Raw genomic sequence first — 23,819 nt, 5'->3', positions numbered from 1 at the left:
TGACATATAAAACTGACTTTAAGACAGAAACAACATCATGATCATGAATGCCAAATTTCTGCATTGGAACAAGCTGATGAAAGTGTCTTAAAGATTAATGAAGCTTACGGAAATAAAGCTGGAACTTTTAAAACTGATTTAAAATAGTAACTTATATGTACAAAGGTGGTTTAAGTTCAAAAAACTCCCAGCACAACATGCTCAAGCACTATTTTTGTTGAACAAAACAATGAAAACTCATCTCTGCACATGTTTAAAGATTGTATTTTAATCACGGACTGAAACAGAATGATTTACAAAACTGATGGTTAGATTTAAGACCAACCACTACACCTTTCTGTGGGAATATTCCCCCCATACCCTATCAGATTAGGGATTCAAGTGAAGAACAGAGCTGTTCACTTTTGCCTTTGGGACTGAACAGTGATTTCCAGGATGATGACTGATGCTGCAAGAATTCACCTAGAGATGCTTTTCAATGCATTTCATTTACCCAGCTGAAAGTGGCTTCTTCTACTGAAGCCTGCTGGCTTCATCAGAAATCCCAACCATCTTGCAGCTTTCTGTCCAGAGCCTTCTCTGCAGCTCCTCGTCATATGCCACGTCAGCTGATTTTGTCCTTTCCTCGTTGTAGAGGTAGCAGCCACCAGCTCCTTCCATCTCGGGTGATACTGCTGCATAGATGGTTGTAGAGGCTCCTTCCTCTGGGCTCTGCAGAAATGAAAATACCCAAATCCAAGTGAGGCAGGTACAGCAGAAAAATTATATTACCACCATAGGACCTTATCAGTGACAAACATCTTCCCTAATTTTGCTTTACACTTCTGGTTTTTATGCAAGCCCAAAGCTTGTAATAATAAGAAAGTCATTTATTCAATTGGCAGAGTCCATTTCTTCAATAGAGCTATTTTAAAATAGCTTAAAGTCAGAACAGATATATGGAAAACTCCAGTCTATTTTTTCAAGAGTTAGTCAGATGGAGCATACAAAATAATTGATTTAGCTTTCACAGTTAGAGCTAATAAACCCAAAAGCAAGCACAAATATTAAAATCCTAGTTTAATTATTCATTTTGCAAGGATGAAAGGGTCTATGCTTTGCCTTAAGAAGATGAAGGCTATGCTGTACATGCAATGTGTTCATTGTAACAACAATTGTGACATGAGCAAAGGATCATGGAAACCATGACAGCAAATTAAGATTCTGCAGTTCAGTCCAAGCAGGCAGGTAAATGAGGGAACTGCATTTTAGACACAGCATAGTTATCAGGGTTCTGCTCTGTCATAAAGCAAAATGGTGAACGATCTATAATGTCTGATATACCATGAGTATTAAATGAAAATTAATAAGTGAACAGCTTAGAGTGATAACTCCTTTCATCCTGAGTATATGCAAAAATGTTACATTCTGCATTCAGAAGAATCACATAGCTACCACTCAAATTATTTCCGTGGCATTTTTATTCTAATTAAAGGAAATATTTAAAACATAACATTTGATATGCTTTGCCTTTATCAGTGATATAATTATGATCAATGCCTACTAGATAATAATGTATAATTTTGCAATCCTTGCAGTCATTATCTGAGGCATTAACAGTAGTGATGCTGCTCAGAGCTTTGTCTGCAGCACCTGACAGGATGCCTTTTCCTGGAGAACTCACTTGATGAATGAGACAGTAGTGAATAGGTTACTCATTGCCTTATAAAAACTAATAAATCTAAGCAAGTGGAAGCTTTTTGTTATGTTTGGTTTTTTTAAGAAAATTATTGTACTATGATATTCTGTCTAAAGTCACTTAAAAATGCTCATTTACCTTGGTTTAGTACTTTACTGCTATTTCACCCTTCTTTATTCTATGGAAAATAGTGCTTATTCATACTCACTACATTATGTAAATAACATAAAAGGGCTGCACAATTCTTTGCTAATAGTGTGGCTAATATAATGATCAACTATGAACAGCAGTATAAAATATCTTGATATTGTAAAGTAGCAGAACGATGAATATGAGCATTCCTATTTTTATATAACTTTTTCTGGATGACAGAGAATAACTGGAAGGTTTTCTACATACTCTTGCGCTCTACTTAAAAAAAGTCATGGCACAGATAAACCATTACTTCATGTGATGGTTCACTGGACTTTATGTTCCTGCATTTAACAGCTCTCCAGCACAAACAGGCATAAATGTCAATATCATGACTCCCAAATCTTAATGACAACAGCTCAACACTAAAATGCTGTAGAAAAATTGCCCGTGGGTGGAATTTGTGTGATTATGTTCTTATGAGCAGGGCTCTCTACCACGTCAGAGACTGGTCTGTATGGATATTGTTATAGCATCGGAAATACCAGGCTGCCTCTGCTGATTCAATGGTAAGGTTCTCCCAGGATATGCAGAATTTCCCAAGATTTTTACTTTTGATGATATGGCAGTTAAGTTCCCAATCAGAGGAGATCTATACCAAGAGGGTGGTAAACATTGTTGCTGACTTCCTAGAGAGGCGGGTGGTGTATGCCAAGCCTGTCAGTGGCATTAGAACAGGCATTTGAATAATGCCTTTAAGAATGTGCTTTGTCATTTGGTCAGTCATGAACTGGTCACTGCTGTTGCAGGTCCTTTTAACTGAAACAGTCTATTCTCTTCTATTCAAAATAATATCAAATATTTTAAATAAAAGTTATGCACTGGTTGAAAGTGCTTACACAACCACACTGTGACTTATAGGCACAGCAACACTGACCATCCATTAAAGTCAGCTGAGTAACTTTTCATATTATTTATTTTGCTCTTCCCATCCACCATATGTAATATGCTGAATTGAAAGGTCTATGCTAAATTCCTATTTAGCTTCTACCACCTGATGCTAGAAACAATTATCTAAACATACAAAGAATAAACCCAACTTCACTATATTAAGGAATTAGCCATCATTTGAAGCATTCAAGGCCAGGTTGGTTGCAGCTCTGAGCAGCCTGGTCTAGTGGGAGACCTCTCTTCCTATGGCAGGAGGGTTGGAATTAGCTGGACTTTAAAGTGCCTTCCAACCCAGGCCATTCTATGATTTTAGGATTCTAGATATTATGGAAATATAATAAGGAAAACAAGTTTTTCAGTACAACAGAGAGTGAGATGCTTGTGTGTGACTAATGAATTGTCATATTCTATCTTCTGAGTGCTTAATTAATGATGAAAGTTTTATTTTCCCTTTCTCTATAATCTCTTCATTGTTTCGACATGTTTTCTGTTTTAGTGAAAGTAAAAATGAAATCCTGCATCAGGAGTGCCCTGACTTTCCTGCTGGGAGTTTGACCTTTTTGCTTTGAGAGGCTGAAGTAAAGAACATGCTGTGATTCTTTCTCTGGATCTTGTCCATGCCTACTATGACACAACTGCACATCCACACACGCCATTGAGATTCTTTCTGGGAAAGTGTTGGGTCTACTACACACCCAAAAATCAACTGCAACAAAGAAAGACACACAGACACATGCAGACATCCTGTCTGTGCCCCAGTGCCTGAGGACCTCTCGGGAAGGATGGAGCTAGCAACAGGCTGCAACTACTGGAGCAATTAATGGGTATCTGGACAAGGATCAGGATGAATTGTTCCAGCAGTGGCAGACTCACTCCTGGTTGCCAACCTTCCTTTGAAGAGCTTTTCCATAGCTTTTCTTTTACCACATGATAGGCCATCAAAAGATGAGGAGAAACCACAAAGCCCTTGGAAAAGAAAAGGGCCACAAACAGGAGACTTCTGCCAAAGAAACACATCTGACCCACCCTTTGATGCCAGTGGCTCTCTAGGAAGGAGAGCCCCTGATAAAAGACCAGAGAAATCATCAGCCAGTGGACAAATATCTTGACCTATAAAACCTCAGGATATTTGTCATGATGCTCTATACAAACATACAATGAAATAAACCCAACTACACTACATTAAGGGATTAGCCGTCACTTGAAGTGCTCAAGGCCAGGTTGGATAAAGCTCTAAGCAACCTGGACTAGTGGAAGATGTCTCTTTCCATGGCAGCGGGTTGGAACTAGATGGACTTTAAAGTCTCTTCCATGAAATATTATACCAAGAGTTCCAGGCAGACAGGAGGTAATAGCAAGTATAATTCTAATCACAGGGGAGGATTTTCTACACATTGCCAGTGTAAAAAAGTCTTAAAAAACAATAAAAGAATAATATTTGTATGCACAGAATCAGTTACATCTTGTTCATTAATTGACTGGACTTGTCCTAAGAGAAAGGGTATGCCTATAAATTGCACAATGATTCTTCACTCTTCAGTTGCCAACTTATTGGTGTTGAATTTTTTTAAATTGGATTTTTGTTTAAAAACTATTTTATTATTAGTATCCAAGGAACTGTAATTAATGCCTTTGTAATATACAAGAAAAACTGATTTCTGCTTAACTTCTTCCTAATGAAATTCTGAACCTGTACTTCCCTTTTCTTGTTATAGTATTGATCACAATTTTTACTTTCTTTTTCAATTACCTTTATGTTTGTCTTCAATAGTAAATAAAGGTCTGATTTAAGGTACATCTTTGCTTGTTAGATGTATAAGTTGTGGAAGGAGAAAAAAGATAGCCTGTGACCGGCTTACTTAAGCAAAATGTAGCCTACATACATAAAATGACATTATTTTTGCACTATCTATTCCCAAAGAAAAAGCCTTTTTCTTTTTACAGAAGCTCTGATATTTCTTTCTTTTCTTAAATATTCATCAATTATAACTCATTGACAAAGAATAATAGTCCCTCAGTATGAAATGGCATATTCTGTTCTAGAAAAAGTGGGACAAGTGCTAAGAGGGTTTGTATTTTAGTTTTGCTTTTTTTAGGACTTGCTAGTTCATGCACTTCGATTAGTCCAATTTTAGGGACCATATAATTTTGTCAATATTAAATGCTAATTCTTGCAAAATGTGCTAACTGACAACAGTCAGTTCCTACAGCCATGTCACCATGAAATGTTACATCCTTTCCATTTGTCTAAAAGAGGGAATAACAGCTTAACTCTTTAGAAATCATGTGTCTCCATCAGTTTTGTGTGATGGTTTTGAGTATCATGATAATCCAGGTACTCATTCACTTCCACCTTCACCTGAATTCATAGCTCAGAGTCCTGGGTAGCCAGTGTGTTATGCTTATCACAAGCCACAGAAAACTGGACAGGACAAAGTTTAATAAGCTCCTATAATTCCTCCTCTGTAATCCCTTCATTTTCTCAGTACCACTTGCAGCAGCTACCAGCAAACAGTGACAACTGTTCTATGTGTCTTAAACAGTGACAACTTGAATGGACAGCTTGCATATTCTTGTATTTGTACTGGCTAAGAGAGTTGGCCATATGATTGAAAGAGCAGCAGTGATACAAGCCATGGTATCAGGGGATTTATGACTTTGGGATAGCTTCTCCTCATCCCACTCAATCAGAAAATTGTACTTGATTTGTATTTCATGAATTCAGGATTCTGCCATCTCAAGAGATTATATGAGAGAAGGTTGGGTGAAGAAGACAGAGATGCTGACAGAATTACTCACTGACATCACAGTTGAGTTTTGAGAGACCTGAACAAGGGGTCAGAGAGATGTGCACACAGGGCTGCCTGGTAAGCTGAAAGATCACTTAATGCTGAGAAAAAAATTGTTAAAACACCTTTATCCCTACAATTTGTGCTGCAGAATACATCAAGTATTGATGGAATAACCCTAATCAGCAACATTAGGTAGACTGCTGTAGGAACTTTCATCAAAAGTGAGCTTATAACACACTAGCTCATGTACCATTCATTAAATCATGCACATTTCAGTTCATGTGAAAAATCTACTCATAAGCTGATGAGTTAAATGAGCTTGCCAATGTTTTTTTGATTTGGTTTTCTTTTTGCCACAGGTGTTCATGGTGTTTGCTCTGCGGCTTCACTTTTTTAAAAGAGTGAGTTCCATCAGGCCTTTCCTGGAGTGGGTAACAAATTCCCTGGTTCCAGCTGGGAAAACTCAGAAAGCACTGAACAGGCCATCTTCTGGGCATCAGTACTCAGACACTTTTGCCTGTGTTCCTTCACCTTTATCCTGTGTTCCTTTACCTTTGTCAATGATCATTATACTAGTAATATTTTTAAAATGCTGGTATATTACTGACTTACTTCTCTACTGAAAAAATCTGTATGTGGAGAGTTTCCTTCTTTTTCTGTCTTCCTTCAGGAAAGACAGTATTCATCTGTGATACCGGAGGAGTCCTATGCATATACACTGTAGGGATTAGCAACAACAATGAGAACATGAAATTGCTCTTACTTGGTACAGCAAAGTCTTTCATCTACCTGGTAGCAGCTAGTGGAGGGGTGACACCCTCAATGCACTGCTTGACTCTCAACAACAAAGGCAAACACAAAACATTGAATAGTTTGAAAAATTTCAGAAACAGAGGAGCTGGGATTGTGTTCCCATGAATATTAAAGCAAACAAGCTTGTGAGAAGCATATTATCTGTGTTCTGGGATGCACTGACTACTATGATCAGTGAACCACTGAATCATTTGAAAGCCAGGTGTCTTGGGAAGACACCAGGTTACTTTCTGGTGCAAGAGTCCAAGGTGAAATAACAACAGCTGCTGTAGAGCCACAGCCTCCAGGTGAGCACAGGGGCTGTGTGTGTTCAGTGTGCATTGTGTAACTTGCACTGTCTAGACCTCCTAATGTGATTGCTGCTTTGAAAATTCCAGACAAAAAGTAATCCATTGAAATCCTGAGTACGAAAACAAAGGCTAGAAAGGAAACCATGACGCAGGTGTACGGACGTGTTCAGCCACCTTTGATCAATCAGGCTGCAGCAGCTGGCTTTATGTCCTGGTGGCACCAGGGGCCAGGACCAACTCTCAGGTCCCTAGGAAGCCAAAGCTGCCAGACAAGTGTGGCAGCACAGCTCTTCAGCAATCTCTGCCTTTACTCAAAAAACCTGGTTTCCATCTGTGCTCTCTCTTTCCTTCTATTCTTTATATGTAGCTTGCTATTATGCTATTTCCATCCAATTTCTGCCTTGATAATAGACTAGAAAGAGATATTTTATTGAATATAGCTCTCCCTAGATACCCAGTCAGCACAACCAAATTAATTTCTCTTCAATCCCCAACTTGTGACAATGAGAATTCTTTAATAAATTCACTCCATAATAAAATTCTTCCGATTTTGTCTTTGAAAGAAATAGCAGAAATGGTTCAGTTAAAGCGTTAAGCCTTTCTCCTGACAATGTTGTGGCCACAGAGAAATAGTTTCTCAATCAAGTTATAAATATATAATAAAAGATGAAACTCTGATGAATTAGGAACACAAAGCAATTTTCACACTAAAAATGAATCAAAATTTGGAAGGAAAGGAGCTTTTATAATCTGAATAATTCATGACTATTCAGGGAAAAAGAGAAGTTTTCCCTGAGCACAAACATACTGAAAGAACAGAAGCAGAGACAGCTGGCAAACAGACACAGAGAATAGCAAATCCCAAATCTCCTCTTCACTTGAAAGCAAATTCTCTGGAAAGACCTTAAAAAAATTCAGGTACACGGAGAGACTGGGAAGTTTCATCTTATCTTCAGATCAGCCCCTGCATGGGTGGCTGGGATGCTTTTAGATAAGGCAAGCTATGGAAGAAAGGAACTGTCCTGGAAAGCCTGTCAGGGTCAGCCTGTTGCTCAGAGAACCCAAGGAGCAGGCACATGCCCAGATCCAAACGCCTCATTTCCCATTAATCTTTTGATGGAGTTGGCTGCAGAAGGGTTTAATTGGTTTTGTGTCAGAGATATGCCTTCTGAGAAATCTGTTTTGTTGAAAAATGGCCAAATAGCTCTGCTCTGAAGCCAGGGGGTGAGTCTGGTTGCAGATTCAGAACATGAGCAAAGTTTCACTGGCATGACTCTGAGCCCTCTTCTTCTACCAGCAGCTACTTCAGGCTAAGCAGGTATGCTGCTTTGGGCTGGGGCAGAATTAATTTTCTTCACAGTGGCTGGTATAGGGCTGTGCTTTGGATTTGTGCTGAACACAGAGTTGATAATATAGAGATATTTCTATTATTGCTGAGCAGGGCTTACAAAGAGCCAAGGCATTTTCTGCTTTTTATTGCCATGCTGGCAAGGAACTTGAGGGTGTGTGGTTGGGAGGAGTCACAGGTGGGACAGGTGATCCCAAGTGACCATAGAGGTATTCTAAACAAGATGACATCATGTTCAGGATAAAAAGTGGAAGAAAAATGATGGGGGGATAGTTGGAGTGATAGCGTTTATCTTCCCAAGTCACCATGATGTGTGATGGGGCTCTGCTTTCCTGGAGATGGCTGTCTGCCCATGGGAAACAGAGAATCAATTCCTTGTTTTCCTTTGCCTGTGTGCACAGCTTTTGCTTTCCCTATTAAATTGTTTCTATCTCAACCCACTAGATATATACCTCTTACCCCTTCTATTCTCTCCTCAGTCCCGCTGGTTAGGATGAGTGAGCTGCTGCATGGGGCTTGGTTGCTGGCTGGTGTTAAATCACAACAACAGGACATCATGAGTCATGTCAAATAACATCAGATACTTGTGTTCTCAGGCAGCTGAGTGAAGCTCCTCTTGGCTGGCCAGCTTTCTGGGCTACACTGAAGAAATCTCTATTGTTTTCAAGGCAGCTACAACAGTGAACTCACTTGTATGTATTATAAATAATAATAAGTACAAATATTATAAATAAAAATATATTAAAATAATAAAATTATATTTGTATCTTAATTTCAAACTGAAAGTTTCTCAAGTTAGAAATGCAATATAATGTTGGTGATGTGAGCAGGATTGTTTGAGGATTCATACTTTGCATTTTCTAAGATATTGAATAGAGCACTAAAAGAACAATGTTCACTTTTAAGCAATTTTGAATAGTAACAAGAGCTCAACTTTACACGACTGAATTTGAGCAGGGACTTGAAACTTTGGGTCAGAGTCATTAATCATGACTGAGTCCTTTATTCATTTTGTCAAGTGCATTGAGGAATATTACTTTGCCTGCAGGCTGATCCCTAAGCTTGCTCTGCAGCAGACAGCAATGTCTTCAAAGCCAGAACTGAGATATCACTGCAGCCACTGAAATCACTTCACACTTGTTACCTCACTCAGCTCAGTAACTGTATGCAAAATTTGACAGATAGGAGCCTGCTGCCCCAGACATTGCATAAACATCCAACCAGAGACATTCCCTTGCTGGAACATCCAGTCTCTAGGAAATAAGGCAGGCAATAATAGGCAGAGAGAGATGAAAAAGTATGTGTACTTCACAAAATACTGAAGCCTGTTCTGTGAGTACAACACTCTGCCTGGTTAATGAGCTCTCTGGAAACCAGGTGATATCCTGCAGCTACCTATTGCTGAGGATGCCTGGGTTAAATCACTGGGAATTGTCCTGGATCCTCACATAATCTGGAATTTTCTGCAACACTTCCATTCAGAGACCCATAAGATATTTATTGAAGCAAATGCACAGGTCAGAAGAGATAAGGAAAGAATGAGTCTCTGAAGTCCTCACCCTGATGCCTCGTGCACTAGGCTGTAACTCCTGTGTTTGTACAGGAAAATGCATCATTTAGTGTTTACTTCCAGCTTAAATTTTCAATGCCTTATCTTACACAATTACAGCCTTAGATTCTTGAATTCTTTTAAAGAAGATAGATCTTGGCAAGCAAAACAACACAGCAAAGCCCACAAAGAAATACTTGTGTCTGAAGTGGTAGCTGCCTTTTCAGCAGCCCCAGAGAATAGAAGACACAGCAAGGCTCAAGGTGCTGAAGATGATGCTCCTGAGTGCATTTACCTCTGAACAATATATTACTGCCTGCTCATGCAAAGTAAAATATCTTTGCTGGCTTTTGGTGAAAACATAAGACTTCAGGAATAATATATATGGTAACTTCTGACTAGTAGCCACCTACCATCATCTCTACTTTTTTACTTACTGTTTAATATTTGACAAGTCACATATCTTTTTTTCCTTTGTTAGGAAACAGAAACTGAAACATCTCCCACTTCACAGCTTTCTCATAATGACTGTTATTTATTTTTTAATTATTATAAAAACTCAGGATGGGCATGGAACTCCTAAATATTTAAAAGAAAAACACAATATAGAAAGCCTTTAGGAACTATGATGAGATCAAAAAGCAAACAGACTGTACAGAACACAGACAAAATGAAATAACCCAAAATTACATAAGCCAGCAGCTATTTCACAGCCTCTTCTGTTTTAAATTGCTCCAACCCCCATTTGCACCCCAAACAGCAGCAGGACTGTTTCCAGCTGTGGGCTCAGCCAGGTGGAGCAGGGCTGGGAGAGGGTGGCTGCTCAGTTTTCTACCTTTCCCACTGGAAGCACCTCCTGAAAACAGACAGTGGAAATGAGACAGTGCAAATCCTTTCCTGGATCACCAGGTAAGCCCAGCAGAGAACACTCCTTCCCTGGGACTCAGGCACTGCCAAAGATGAGGACCAGAACTAGTGAGGTGCACAAACTAACTCAAAATGACTACAGGGTGCTACATCTATGCATTAATAGCAAGCAAGATGAAAATGTGTCTGGGAAGATGGGAGAGATGAAAGCAAAAGTACACTTTCCCCCAAATGTATTAGTTGTACATTGCAGCAGCATGCTAGCTGGGCTGTAATATGTCCTGCTGATGGGTCTGCTCCACACAAAGCTCCTGCATGGAAAAAGACCTTCACCTTGCAGTGCTTATCCTCACCCTGGGTCTCAGCCTTTGTCTCCTTGTCCCTGAGCTGCCGGGGAAAAAAGGAGTTTAAAGCAGGTTCAACAAATACCATTGCTGCAGCTCAATCCCAGCTGGCAATTAAATCACTTACTCCCCACCCATGCCCCAGTGGGGTGGGGAAGAGAGTCAGGAAAAGATCAAATCCATGGTTGCTCACTACCAACTGACTGAAGCCCCCTGAGCAGCAATCCATGGCTCCTGGCCAGCTCTCCTCAGTTAAACACTGAGCCTGATGCTCTGTGCTATGGAATATCTCTTAGGCCAGGCTGGGTCAGCTGTCCTGGCCACGCCACCCCACAGCTTCTTGTGCATCTTCCTCTGGCAGAGCACAGCAAACTGAGAAGGCCTTGGCCTAGGGTAAGGACCACTTAGGGAGAGCTACAACATCAGTGTGTTATCAACATTATTCTCATACTGAATCCAAAACTGCACCAGCTGCTAAGAAAAAAATAAATTCCATCTCAACCCAAACCAGAACAACCATTTAGCAATGTCCATGTCCCAGCTGGTCTGAGTTTCTGGTTTGTATAGAGTTATTGTGCTTAAATTATAGTTTCACAGTATTCCCCAGACTGAGAAGAGAAAGTCCAAACTTGAGGACAGATAAAAGTGGTGGTGAGGGAAGGAATCCTATTCTGGAAATTTGTTTCACATAATTCCAGTTGCTGGCAATTTCATCATTTAATCTTGAATGATAAACCAAAAAGATATAAACAAGAGGGTTAATTTACATCTGTCCCTAGTAACATAGCAAAAGATGGAAAACAAGAAGACCAGACTCATTTTCTACAGTCATTTTAGTGGAAGACTAGAATTAGGTAGAACTCCTAGAGTGGCTCAGATTTTCTAAACATATACTTTTAAAAGATAGTTTAAATAAGTAATTTCAGATTTTATATCTTCAATTTTGCCCAATAAGCTCAGGGCTTTTCTATTTAAGAAATAAACCCCTTGAAAAATTACAGTTCTCTTCATTATAATTAAACTCTCTTTTATCAGGAAGCAGTTTGTAAAAATAAATAATTTAAAACAAATATAATCTTGTAAACAGAACTACTACTTCCCATTTTCCATCACAATGTTATCAGATTGCTAAAGTTGTGAAATGATGGATAGATTCAGAAACGATACCATTATGGAGCTCTCTATATAGCTTATCCTTTGTTACCCAAGAGAAGTTCTAAGTTTAGAAGCAAAGGCAACATTCAGTTGCAAATTGACATATCTGAATGCTCATTAACCCAACAGAATCAACTTGTTTTTAACAAAACAACTAAAAATGCAAATGTAAAGGATGACTGAATCTGATTATTCAAATCAAGTTTTTCTTGTGTAGACTGAAAGTGAATTTAAGCTCTGTAACTTAAATCCTTTTGTTCAAGTCAATCAACCCCAGGGCTCTTCACTATCTGCAAAGGAATCTATTGATGCCTTAAATTCAGAAGAGACCCAAAGAACATGTATAATTTTAGACAGGCAAAGAGTGCCATTGATTTCAGTGAGATTAGTCTCTAAAACGATGTCAGACAAGATTTGAGGCGTCATATCTTTAATTGTAGAGCTACAGAGAGAAGACATGCAGACCCTCAGCCACACAAATGATTCCCAAGGTTTGAAACGGAAGCAAAAAACTTTCATCTTGAAAACAATTACTCAAGAGTTTAGGCTCATCACCTTTAATCAGCTAAATGGTCTGAAAGAAGGGCAGGGTGGTACTCATAGTGCAGAGGGGACTATAGGCCTATGGAGAGGTGATACAGCTATTCATTTGTAGAAGCTCTGAAGGAAAAAATGTGTCAGTTCTTGCCTTTATCTGTTCCAGATAAAGGAAAGCATGAAATGGCATGTACTTGTTACATGTAATTGTTAACTACTGGTAAGTAGGAAGACACATCTACTATACACTGAAGCTGTCAAGCTTAATTCCTAAGCTTATTTCTAAAGGTTTTTTGTAAATCTTCATTAAGGTAGCAGATGGAGTAAAAAAAAATAAATTGTGACTCCATTGCAAAAGCCAGGATTGAATTTGGTGACAGATGTGGTCCTTGCCATGTTCTTGTTTCCTTTTCCAGATGACAGAAGTCACAGCAGAGGCACCACATGGCTGCACAGGTGAGGTGGCCTGCCCCATTCCTGTGTGAATGACTACACTGATTGTCCCAGCTTTCGTTGGAGGAAGAATTGGTTCAAATTCCAAAAATGAGATCTGTTATAAATGATCAAATCTCATTAACTGAAACAGAACAATGAAAAACTGGAAAGGAGAAAACCATTTAATCCCTTTCACACCAAACATATTTCTCCAATAAGCTATTAAAAAAGGAAGAAAAAACCCTAACAAAAAAGGGGTTGTGAGGCATGAATGTTAAAAATCCCAACAATATTTCTGAAAGTTTTCTTATTCCTTTTATTTCATCTTTAGGTAGTTCCTGAACACAAATTTCTGAGAGTTTCTGACTGGGGTTTTGATACTGGAGTAATTCAGGGTTTACATTGCCATGGGCCAGAAGCTTGCTCCTGCAGAACTATTGGCACACAAAATAGCAAGAATTAACCTTTTCTTTTCATTAAGCTCCCCAGGAGAGCTCCTGTTGCACTGGAATTCATAGGGCTGTTTGACATAAAGTTCAGAGAAGTTGTTTAGAATGGGAAACAAATACTGTGAGGTTTTATTGTTTGATGAATACATTTTACTGATTCATCTGGTGCTGAAATAATTCACTTTATTTATGAAGCTCAGCATTGAACTGTGCTCTTTGGTAGTGTCATTTTGCTACACACATCCTTTGGCCCTGATAGTTCAATCAATGAGCCCCCCTACCCCAGCTCGCTCTCTCACCTGAGGTGATACTCTGCAAGCAGCAAAGCTCCAGATGAATAAACTTCTGCTTCCCAGGAAAAATTCCAGCTGAATCAATGCAGAACTGTGCTAAGGTTTAAGCAACTGCTTTTAACTCATAAAAGCACAGGCTGAGGTCTGAGCAGAGCTCAAGCACCAGTGCTGGGTGCTATCCCAGCCCTCCCCTCTTCCTCTCCTGCCTGCACAGCCGCTTGTTTAAAATTCTGCTCTTCACCTGCAAGTCTGCACAGCTCTGCAGCCACCTATTGTTATTTAACATGCACTTCACAGTGGAATTGAATTGTTCCAATCAAGATTAGGTTCTGTTTCTCTATGTGGTATGCAAAGCATGTCTGCAGACAAAACTTTTATCCATTTCTCCACCTGCCTTTTCACTGTGCCCCACAATAATCACACTGACCGTTCCAGTGCTTTTTCATTCCCTTCTCTTCATGAATTCCTAAATGCCTCTTGCCAGGCCCTCACTCCAAGCTCACTAACTGTGGCTGCTCCATCAGTGTGCCCCTTGCCCCACTGGCTCAGATCCCTTTCTGCAGCCCATATGCCATGTGGAGGAGGAAGGGGCTCAGGGTAGGAGGGTTTGCCAGCGCAGCACCAACACTTGCCTTCCTCACATCACCCATCCATGTCACTGAGCCCCTTCAGAAAGCAAAAAAGGGTAAAAAGCAGACTTCAGAGCATGAGGTCTTGGGGTGAATGGTATTTGCAATCTGTGGTGCAAACAAAGGAGCAAGCCCAAGCCTTGTTGCAGTAGAAAAAGAAGAGGAAAATACTAGGTGAAACCTTGTCAGTACATTGACCCAGCCAAATCTGACAATTCAGGAGAAATGGGTGGGTCCACAAGCAGGGCCAAAGCCCTAGAGCAGGTCAGACAGCAAGGCTCCTCTCTGAAGCAAAAGAGGGCTGTGAGAGGATGTTACCCTGCTGGATGTGTGGGGCTGCAGTAGAGGGTCAGGAGCGAGGCCAGTCCTCACCATCAGCATCGGCCACAATCCCTTCCACTGCTTGGCCCTTGCCAGGGCATGGACACTGCTGCAGCTGGGGTACAAGCTGCAAAGCTCACTTTCACTCTGCAAATCTGCTGAGATGAAGCGGCCATAAGGGTGCCACAGTTAAAAAGCAAGGGTTTCCAAGCAGTGAAATTTTAATATAAAAATAATCTAAATGGCTGGGTTTTATCAATTGCATCAATTCCTTAGTGTCCAAAACATAACTGACCTTTGCTTTTAAATCTGTGTTCAATAAAAGATTGATTGTGAACTGATTGTGAACTTTGCAAAGTCTGTAACACGGTTCAGGGAAAAATACATTTAATTTCCCTAATAGCTGCTGACAGTCTGTGAAACAAATAGTTTTAATTATTTTCTCCTTGGTGAATTTCAGACCTCATCATTTAATCAAAAAGTAGCACATTACCACCAATTGAGATTAAATGGAAAGACATACAGTAGGCAAAATAGGAAATTACATTAGCACTAACCAGTGACAAATATGTCCTTCTTATTGCACTCTTGTCCTGATACAGCAGAACATTTACAATGCCCTGATTAAAAAAAAAAAAAAACCTTTAGAAACCCAAATGAGCATTTTAGATTTTTCCCATTTATCCTGAGACTTAGGACTACTGAAAATACCCATGTGGTCTCTACAATAACAAAATATATATATTTTAAAGAGTCATTTCACTTGTTGATGAACAATATACAGATTTTACACATTGATGTAAAGTAAATGTTACTCTTTTTTTTTTACTGGCACTACTGATGCACTACTGAAAATAACTACAGAGCTAATCAATAGGTAATGACTGTATTTCACAAGTAATGCTCTGTTCAGAGGAAAAAAATTACTGCAATTCACAAACAATTATTGACACCATTAAGCACATGAATCAATGCCCACTAGAGATCTGCACATTATTTAAAATTTCTTCAGCAATATTTGTCTTTGTTCCTTAGTCCCAGTGTAATTTTTCCTGCCTGTTATACTGTGAATATATTAAAGGTTAGTGTGAATATATTGATGACAACTAGAATAAAATGTAAAAGCTAGACTCCTGATGGATAAATCCAACTATTAGCAGTGGCGTGACTGTTACCAGAGCACTGTAGCCATGGGATTCCATCCAGAGCTCTTTCTTGCATAAGACATTTTTTGTCACAGAATGATCAAGACCTCACCTCTTAAAGGTCCAGTATAACTTTGCTGGAACTCAATCTTTTCTAGGTCTTCCCTGTTGCTCTTTCTGCCTGCCTGCTGAGAGCAAGTGGAAGGAGGAGGTGGCCAGAGCTGGAGATGGTGTGCCTCAGGCTTATTGAAGTGTCCCAAGGAGAAGATTTATCACTGGCTCTCACAGGGAGCCATTGAATTCCTATTGGTCTAATTCTCTAATTATAGCCATTTGCCTTGTTTTTATTGTTATCTCTGTGTAGAGCAAGGGAAAATCATGAAACAGTTCAAAGTACAAATCTGAATTCCCATTTGTTAGCACAGGGGAGAGAAGAACACATCTGTTCTTCACTTGTATAAACAAATACCTGAGATGTACAGGGCAGTGAAGAAGATGATTACCACTGGTTTTCACATTTTTCTTTTTGATTCACATGTGGCTTGAGACATGGCTGGTTTACAGCCTGATATGATACTCCTTTACTTGAGGTTTTAACTGCAAATCAATTCTGCTTAGCCCAGAACAAACATCTGGTCCTTGCTTAGGAAATGAATTGAAAGAACATCATGCCTGCCATCAGAGCACAGCTACTCAAACATCTGACAACAGTTACCAGCAGCACCTGATAGGAGGGACAGTTTTTCAAAAGAACAAATGCCCAGCTGTGAGTAGAAACATATCTGGGTGTTTGCTACAGTTCTGCATAAGAAAACAGCAATCATTTTTAATTACTAACATAATAAAATGAGGAAAAGCACTTTGCCTCTTGAAAAATCAGGGAGATTCCTCTCCTAGTCTAAATTAATATTAAGAAGAATTTACAGATATTTTCAGATGACCACAGCAAAAAAAAAAAGCACGCGAAACAACAAACATAACCACAAGGAGAAATACAGAGAGAAAATAGTGCTAAGTACACATCTTTACATAACATGTTTCTCTAAGGGAAAATAGATACCTGAGCCAAGTCTGTTCTTTAACTCCTTCTCTGAAAATATAAACTCATTTCCAAAGAGCTCACCCAGGGTGTTTTTTTCCTTTTATTTAGGCAAGTATGAGAAATCATAAAATAAGATTGAAAATTGTCTCAGCATACACCTCATTTGCAAGTAGTAGACAGCTGCTCAATCTCGTAAAGCTTACTTTTGTGTTGAAAAGGAAATAAAATCTAAACAGAACTCAGGCTGGAGCTAACTGCTGCTACATTGAATAAGTGCAAATATAACTATTTCAAAACTATAAACGATGAAGAAGGCTCAATGAAATGGAGATGAGAGCATAGCCCAGAATATATTCACATAATTTAAAAACAAACATTAAAAATGTATTTATGGGGTGATGAGCAGGAAAGGAGCTGCTCTTCCAAAGCTCTGAGCATACAGCCCTGCTGGGGCCTGGTTTTCCAGTTTAATTTAGAGAAAAGGTTACAGTCATCGATCTGATTCCACGAGTTGTCAGAAGAGCCAGCCCCACGTATTTCATCATTAAGAAGCCCCACTGAAGAGGAGTTTGAAGCATTTGCAATGGAGGTTAACTGAGCACTTCCCAGCTGCTCTGTAGCTCTGCCCTTTATTCTAATTCCAAAAGTATATTAACTGTAGGACAATTGCAGATGTTCTCATCCATAACCTACAGTGACAATAACAAACAGCAGATCAAATTTAAAGGATTTTGCAGTCTCCCAAAATATTCAGCACTTTGCATTTTGTTAGAGTTATCACCTACCTTCCCTAAAAATTCTTGGATACTGCAGATGAGTAAGGTTAAGAGTAGAAGAATATTATTGAAAACTACTTAGTAATATCTGTTTAACTTGTAAACCTACAGTAGGTTACATTTTTGGTTAGTATATGATTAAAAAGGAAATTGCATTTTAATAACATAATTTTGTATATTAAAAATTTCTATACTTGAAAGTAAGTAATATCTTAACATGAAAATTATCTAATCTCCACAAATTTAAGCAAAGGGACTCCAAAACATGAGAGGTACTCAGTCTCCTGAATTTTAGGTACATCTATTTTTCTGTGATAAAGGCACTAAGAAGCCATATTAATACTTGCAAAATTCTGTTAATAAATACCTACTGTCATCCAAAGTTTTACAGAAATACTAGCTGATAGTGAAAACATGTAAATACATGAAATAAAATTATATGCACTTGCTTAACAAATTTACCTTCCATCTACCACATAAAAATAAAGATATTTTTATTCAAGAAAGATACTTACATAAAGAAATGCCTAGTAGTACAAATGACCCAGAAATATGGTGTTTACCACAGAAACTATGGAGTGCTTAGTAATTCCTTGAAGTGGAAAAATCACATGCTTGTGACATGATTCATTGACAAATATTTCCATCATAAATATAACAGAAACCCTCCAGGCCTCTGACAGCAATGAAAGGTGAGCGAGAGATTACTGAGATACAGCTAAATTGCAGGTATCTTGAGACCTATGTTTCAGTTCACCACACCATTTATTTCTTGACAGTTCAAATTTTCTGTATAATCCAAAGGATTTATTTTCAAATCTAGACAGTCATTTAAATCAGGGGGAAACTTTTACTCAGTCTTTTGGAGCACTGACACATTTCAGCTCTCACAACAGATCCATGACCTATAGTCTGCAGCAAGTCAATTGCTCTAATTTGAAAGACCCACTCAAGAAAGATCAAGCACTCAGTTTTGACCTCCCTATAATATCACATCAGGGTTTAAATTAAAAGGGACAAAAAATGAGAAAACAAATTTAAAAAAATTATTTTTTTTTAATTTTAAAACATGTAGCTTGGCTAGGTCAGTTATCTCTACAGCTCCATTTGCAATTTATCTTGGGTCCTTTTTTTTAAGAGCATGCAGAGATATTTTGACCAGGAAAATCAAAGATCTCATTTTCACTGAAGGCTCCTCAGGCTGATCCATAGCTGTCATCTTCCCTTTTTCTTCTCTAACCAAAAGCAAGGACGAGACTGTTGGACAGTTCAACACAGCTCATGAGCAAACTGCAAGAACTACTGTCAAGAAAGGCAAGGATGGAGGTGAGTGCAAGAAATGGTGCATATTCACCAAAGGTTTTCCTAAAGATGAATTGGCTAGGTACTCAACAAGTTCAAAATCACAATGGACATTTCTTGGAAAATCTTCACTTTTGTACTCTTATACTGGATTAATATTTTCTTCTCAGCATGGGAGCAAACCAGGTAAACCTGGGGAAAAAAACCCCAGGATTCTAAATACAAAAAGGATTCAGAAGCAACAATCCAGCTTGGGACATCTCTGATCTAATTTTGCAGATAACCTATCAGCTGATCTTCTCCAAAACCAATTTGTACTCCATCATAAAAACAACACTCTTCTTATAGCTGCCACACTGTGGAAGCCATTCCCAGAGTATAATTTCAAATATTAGAAACAAGTTTCTTCTTTTTGCTTATTTCTTTCTCAGTTTCTCAAAGTAAATACATATCCACTTTACTTTCATTCATGCTTGTCTTGAGTAAATTGTTTACCTAAAATCTTTCTTACTCCTGTTTGATTAAAATTTGAAAAAAATTTCCAAGAGTTTCTACAGAGTCAAACTGAATTCAGCTCACCAAAGGTGTGTTGTCTTTATGGTAAGAGTGACAGTGCTGGTGCCAACCTTGAGGAGGATCACATCTATAAAGCCTAATGGCTGCAAATTCTTTCTTTCCAGCCAGGAGAGCGTGTGACAGATTGTACACCAAGTGTACAAGAGCTGCTTCTGAGCACTGGAGGTACTTAATATATCCCTTGCCTCCTCTGCATAAACCACTGTGTAGATGACAAATCCAGGTAACTGAGTACAAATGCATTTCATATTTTATCACTTTTTCAAAAAGCTGGAAATAATGACACCAGCAACCTGCCTTTAACCTAGAACTATAACAAATGGGTCAAAGCTCTCATGGGAGAAGTTGTACAGCCAAGATATTAGGTTTTAGATATATTTTGCAGTGAAAATAGTGCTTGAGGCTTTCCTTACAATAATGAGAAAAAACCACACTAAAATGAAAACTGAGAATTAGGTGTATATAAAATAATATTAATGGGGTAATTAAAAAAAAAAAAAGACAGTTGCAAAATGCCCTGCTTCCTTTCTTTCAGATCTTCTTGAATGGATTTCAAGCAACATCAGCTGAACATAGTAATATAAACATTTGAAGTACTTACTACCTCTGGAGATTTGCAGGCTCTCTAAAGAGATTAGGGTTCAGTGTATCTGTGCCAGCCTTAATCCACTTCCCGAGATAACAGGCATATAAAATAGGACACATGCGCCACAAACCTAAACCAGGCTAGAAAAATAAAAGGCCAGCCCCAGATCAAGGAGAACCTCTAAGGAGCAGGATCAGACATGTCTTACACGCTTTACAAAAGAACAGTACTCCACACAGAGGATATGAAATCAAATCAGATAATCCTTGGTAGAAGAATATGCAGTAAGATTCAGACTTGGATGCTTTTGTGTTCAGATCTTATTTACTTCTTTAGCAGGTCCTCATCAGCTACACTTGTATAAAGCCACTGATGATGCGCCACAAACTTCATGGTGATGGAAGTCATCATTTCATGTGCAAAGGAAAATGGGGACCTAAGCTCTTGTTGCTGGTTGTGATGCATGAGAGTTGTGATAACTGAACTCCTCTCTGAAAAAGCTACCAGGCTACATTCACAGCTTGGGCAGTCGTAAAAACAGCCTTTGTAACTGGACAATGTACAGCCCTGACAGAAAAAAGCAAGTATACAGCTCCACAGTGTCCTTCCTACATAAATTTTAGAATCAAAGTTTGGGTTGGAAGGGATCTTAAAGATCACCTACTTCCAACACAACTTCCATGGGCCAGGACACCTTCCACTATCCCAGGTTGCTCAGAGCACTATTCAGCCTGGCCTTGAACACTTCCAGGAATGGGGCATCCACAGCCTCTCTGGGCAACCTGTTCCAGCACATCACCACCCTCACAGCAAAGAATTTTTTCCAAACATCCGATCTAGCTGTACTTTTTCAGCTTGAAGCCATTTCCCCTTGTCCTGTCACTACATGTGCTTGTAAAAAAAAAGTCTGTCTGTCTTTCTTGTAAGCTTGCCTCCGATACTGGAACACCAGAGCTAGGTCACCACAAAGATTTCTCTTTTCCAGGCTGAACTATCCTAATTGTCTTTGCCTTTCCTTGTAGGTGACATGCTCCATCCATTTAATCTTCCTGGTGTCCCTCCTCTGAGCTTGCTCCAACAGTTCAATGCACTTCCTGTGCTGGGGAGCCCAGAGCTGGATGCAGCATTCCAGGTGGGAGGAACCCAAATATACTCACAGTCTGTATAAGCTTATTTTCAACACTCTGAGCTCCAAAAACAACAAGACAGCTTTTCTCTTTCTACATTTTTAATCATCTTAGGATAGTATATGACAAGTGACAGACTGTAGAAGACTGAATTTTGCATCTTAAGCTTGGCAGGCAACAATACTGAGTAAGTCTCTTCCTGAGACATAGCCAGCCTCAGCAAACTGCTGCTGGCTGCAGGGATGTGACATGGCTGGGCTGGGGCTCTCAATGCCTCTTGCAGCAAAGCCCTGGGAAAACAGGCCTGCCAGGGCACCAACTCTGGCCCCTGCTATTGATTCAAAAGGTAACAGACAAAATAAATTGAGTAAAATATTGTAAGTAAGTTAAGCTTGTAAGTTGGTGGTGGCTAGCTCCAAGACTTTGATGACTAACTAGGAGACATGGGGAGCAACTCAAGTTTTCCAGACTGTGCCTGAGCCTAGGACCAGCAGCAGCACCTCCTTCCCATTTCAGTGACAGAAAAGTAGGTCAGCACAATGGGCCAAATAAATACCACTATAAATCCCATCTCTGATAAGCTGTCCAAGTTCGTTCTTGTTTTATTGCACATTGCTCTGGTTTCATCCAAATCCTCTTCTGCATATGTTCTGTATTTCCTGCAGAGTGCCTGGTCTGTGGCAATGTAACTCTGTGGTTACGTCCCTTTTCCCCCACACTGGGATGGCACCACACAGATGTGGTCAATTTTCCCTGAAGAGACTCACAGACACAATTTAAACAGAACGTTTAAATATGTAGTAATATCCACAACCCACTAGCTCTTGAGAGATTGAATTAATGGTGTGTTTGTGCCACGTCTAGGATCAGGTTCCTTCTAGAAAAAATGGGGACTAGAGGCACTAAACCAAAGTCCCTTCTTGTGTTTATCTATTAAAATCCACCAAATCCCAAGTATTTAGCTCAGAACATAATGAGAACAAAAAGAACCTCTACATCACATAATACCTCAGTAGTCTTTCTACAATGCAACACAGAAGTTTGTGGCTTGCAATCATAATCATTATAGTCATTACCAAAGCCAGAGCTACTCATGTGACTTCTGAACTAAAAGTTTTCATAGCTCACAAATTGGGTGGCAGATGATCCTATTTTATTTTAAAAAGTGTGCTTACTGTTTGCAGTTCATCCTCAAAGAGAAGATGGTACCTGCTTCCCATGGCTCTCCCTTGTTACAAACATTAGGCTATTATAAATCTCACAGGGAGTACACACAACTGCTGTATTGCATTACACATAACTACCCATGTAAATGCATGGCAATATCTGCGTGATAAACTGTGGAGGCACACCATGAATTGTAAACGCTTATGAGAAATGCATTTCATAAGTAACTGGGATTTCCTCACCCAGGGCTGCTGTAGTGAAGGCACACAATAGATTATAAACATATATGAGAAATACATTTCATAAGTAACTGGGATTTCCTCATCTCTAGCTGCCCACGAGCACATTTCCCACTTATACGGAAAATGGTCTAACAGCTGAGAGCTGCCATGTGAAAACCAGATTGATAGCAGATTACTTGTGCCCCAGATCTAAGAACAAACCTTTACAGTTCCTATTCTCTCCTCTGCACATCCAAAATCCTACCACATTCAGTTCATTATAAAAAAAAAAAAAAACAAGCTAGAAAATCAACATTATGCACCTTTGGAAAGTATTCATCTTAACCAGCTTTATACAGCACAGACATCTACAGGTGAACTAGTCACCAGAGGAGCCCTTTGTCATTCACAGGGATAAACTGCCACTTGACGGACTTAATTCAGCTGTCCAGCTGTAGATATTTATCTTAGGATAAGGCAGGTCCTGTAGCAGTGACCACGAGGAAACCACACCTCTCATGCTGGCATTTATATTGCAGAGATTTATGAAGCATGAGACCTGTCAGAAGTGACTTCCAGGCATAAATGCCATAGACCTCTAAAAAGGGGATTTTTTCTGCTTCTTGGTAGAACATGACACTTTATGACAACCTTTGAAAACTCAGGAAAACCACCAAAAATTGTGTCTGTGTTGTTCATGGAAGAATTTCCTTATTTCACATTGAAACTTTTTCAGTCTCCTTCAATGACTGCTAACTTACAGACTGTCATATTCAAACAGGGGGAAAGGAGGACTTGCAGATCTCCAACATCTCCTAAAATTATATTTCTGTAGTGGATAGGGTCTTTAGGTAATAGGACTCTTCAATACAAATTTATTTTTTAGGAACACATAACTCACAAATAGCAAACCAATGAGGAATTTAGATAGACCATATACATATATATGATTATGTAAATATATTAATATATATATAAAATATACCTGAATATGCACTCCCCACTTACTCTTCTGCATATTTTTATTTTAATTCCAAACGGCTGCTCACTCAAAAGCTAATTTGGAGGGTTCTCCAAGGGAAGCCAGTGCTGTTTCTCCTTAACACTGTTTTCCAACTCATTCACATTGAAGACAGAAACTGCCTGCAACTCCTGTTCCTACCCTTGCTGAATGGGTCATTTCACTGAGGCTGGGGTTGCATTCTCTCTCTTTTGTTCTTTCTCAGAGAGACAGACTGAAGAGAAAGAGTAGTGGCTGCCAGTGGGTTCAAGTTTCCAAGTACAGTTATACTCC

General features: G+C 39.2%; 1 protein-coding gene across 3 annotated transcripts in view; it reads right to left on the bottom strand.

Moving 5' to 3' along the window:
• Positions 1-244: 244 nt before the first annotated feature.
• DHRSX (dehydrogenase/reductase X-linked) overlaps positions 245-23,819 on the bottom strand; it is a 186,357-nt gene continuing 162,782 nt past the window's right edge. For all 3 annotated transcript variants that reach the window (XM_074535706.1, XM_074535704.1, XM_074535705.1), the window contains one exon: positions 245-711. In XM_074535706.1, the coding sequence (XP_074391807.1) occupies positions 514-711 (198 nt within the window). In that variant the 3' untranslated portion in view covers positions 245-513. The remainder of the gene's footprint in view (positions 712-23,819) is intronic.

The sequence above is a fragment of the Zonotrichia albicollis genome, chromosome 2, assembly GCF_047830755.1.
Source record: "Zonotrichia albicollis isolate bZonAlb1 chromosome 2, bZonAlb1.hap1, whole genome shotgun sequence".
Lineage (NCBI taxonomy): Eukaryota > Metazoa > Chordata > Aves > Passeriformes > Passerellidae > Zonotrichia > Zonotrichia albicollis.
This window is presented reverse-complemented; position numbering and strand designations above follow the sequence as displayed.